The sequence below is a fragment of the Mus pahari genome, chromosome 1 (genome assembly GCF_900095145.1).
Source record: "Mus pahari chromosome 1, PAHARI_EIJ_v1.1, whole genome shotgun sequence".
In the NCBI taxonomy this organism is placed as follows: domain Eukaryota; kingdom Metazoa; phylum Chordata; class Mammalia; order Rodentia; family Muridae; genus Mus; species Mus pahari.
In genome coordinates this window covers 88205500-88206617 of record NC_034590.1, presented here as the reverse complement: position 1 = coordinate 88206617, position 1118 = coordinate 88205500, and the positions used below count along the sequence as shown (strand labels likewise).

The window sequence follows — 1118 nt, the reverse complement described above, 5'->3', positions numbered from 1 at the left end:
TGTGAGCCACCATGTGGTTGCTGGGATTTGAACTCTGCACTTTTGGAAGAGCAGTCAGGGTCCTCTTACCCACTGAGTCATCTCACCAGCCCCAAGATTACATCTCTTAATAGTGCCACTGCCTCATCCAAGCATATACAAACCATCACAGGAACCTTATGAAATTTCTCTTTATATGTTTTATTTTTGCACCAGACAATGAAAAAAAAGTCATCAAAACACAAAGTGGAGAACCTGGGAAACAACAAACCTGAAGCAATGTGCAGGGTGATGAGGGAGGCATGGGTTCAAATCCCAGCTCTACCACTGCAGGCTATAGGATCCCAGGCAGCGAACACAGCCTGCCTGTGCCTCAGTGTTCCCACCTGCAAAGTAGAGATGAAGACAGAAGTTTCTTTGTAACAGTGTTCTGCATGGGAGGGCTGAACAAGTCCCACATCGGGAGGGACTGAGGACTGCCATTGAGGAACTGTTCTGGCTGGCTTCCATCTCTCTCCACAATACTGCCAACAGACAGGGAAGAGGGGTCTTGTACCTGGCATGCTTGCTTTGCAAACTTTGTGCACAATGGCTTTGAGGTTCTCAGTCCCACTGCCTTCTGAGTTTCTTTGGTTCTGTTGGACTCTGGGCCAGAAATGTAATGACCGTCATGATTCTCACCATGACATCACCTGACAGTGTCAGTGGGAACTCGGTGTCTGTAAAATGATTCAAAGTCAATGAGATGGAGCAGATGAGTTTGTCTAGTTCTCATGGCCTTGATTCATATAGCGACACTTTATTGGTACCCAATTAGATGAGAGACTCATTAGTCCTCGCTTGGCTCTTCATCTTACCCAGACCAAAGCTTTCCTTTAACCAATGTTGGTTGCATAACTCACAGCTGTGGCCTCTGAAGTGCAGATCAGGGAACGCAGTCTCTAGGGAAAGGCTCCTATTGATCCAGGGTACTCTTCTATACCTAAGACTTACCCACACTTTCGGGTTTTCTCTTTCACTGGCACTGATCAGCAAACAAGAGCTGGGTGAGAGAACTCACATTGGAATTGCAGCACTGACTGAGTAGGTCTGCAATATCCTAGGCTATTGTGAGCGACAGAGAGCCAGGCTGTCTGCTG

The 1118-nt window shown here is 47.1% G+C and overlaps 1 protein-coding gene across 1 annotated transcript in view; it reads left to right on the top strand.

Annotated features, from left to right (window-relative positions):
* The window catches only part of Coq7 (coenzyme Q7, hydroxylase), a 25546-nt gene extending 24818 nt beyond the window's left edge, over nt 1-728 (top strand). The window contains exon 7 of the mRNA XM_021209490.1: nt 196-728. Coding sequence (XP_021065149.1) covers nt 196-254 — 59 coding nt within the window. The 3' untranslated portion in view covers nt 255-728. The remainder of the gene's footprint in view (nt 1-195) is intronic.
* The last annotated feature ends 390 nt before the right edge of the window (nt 729-1118 follow it).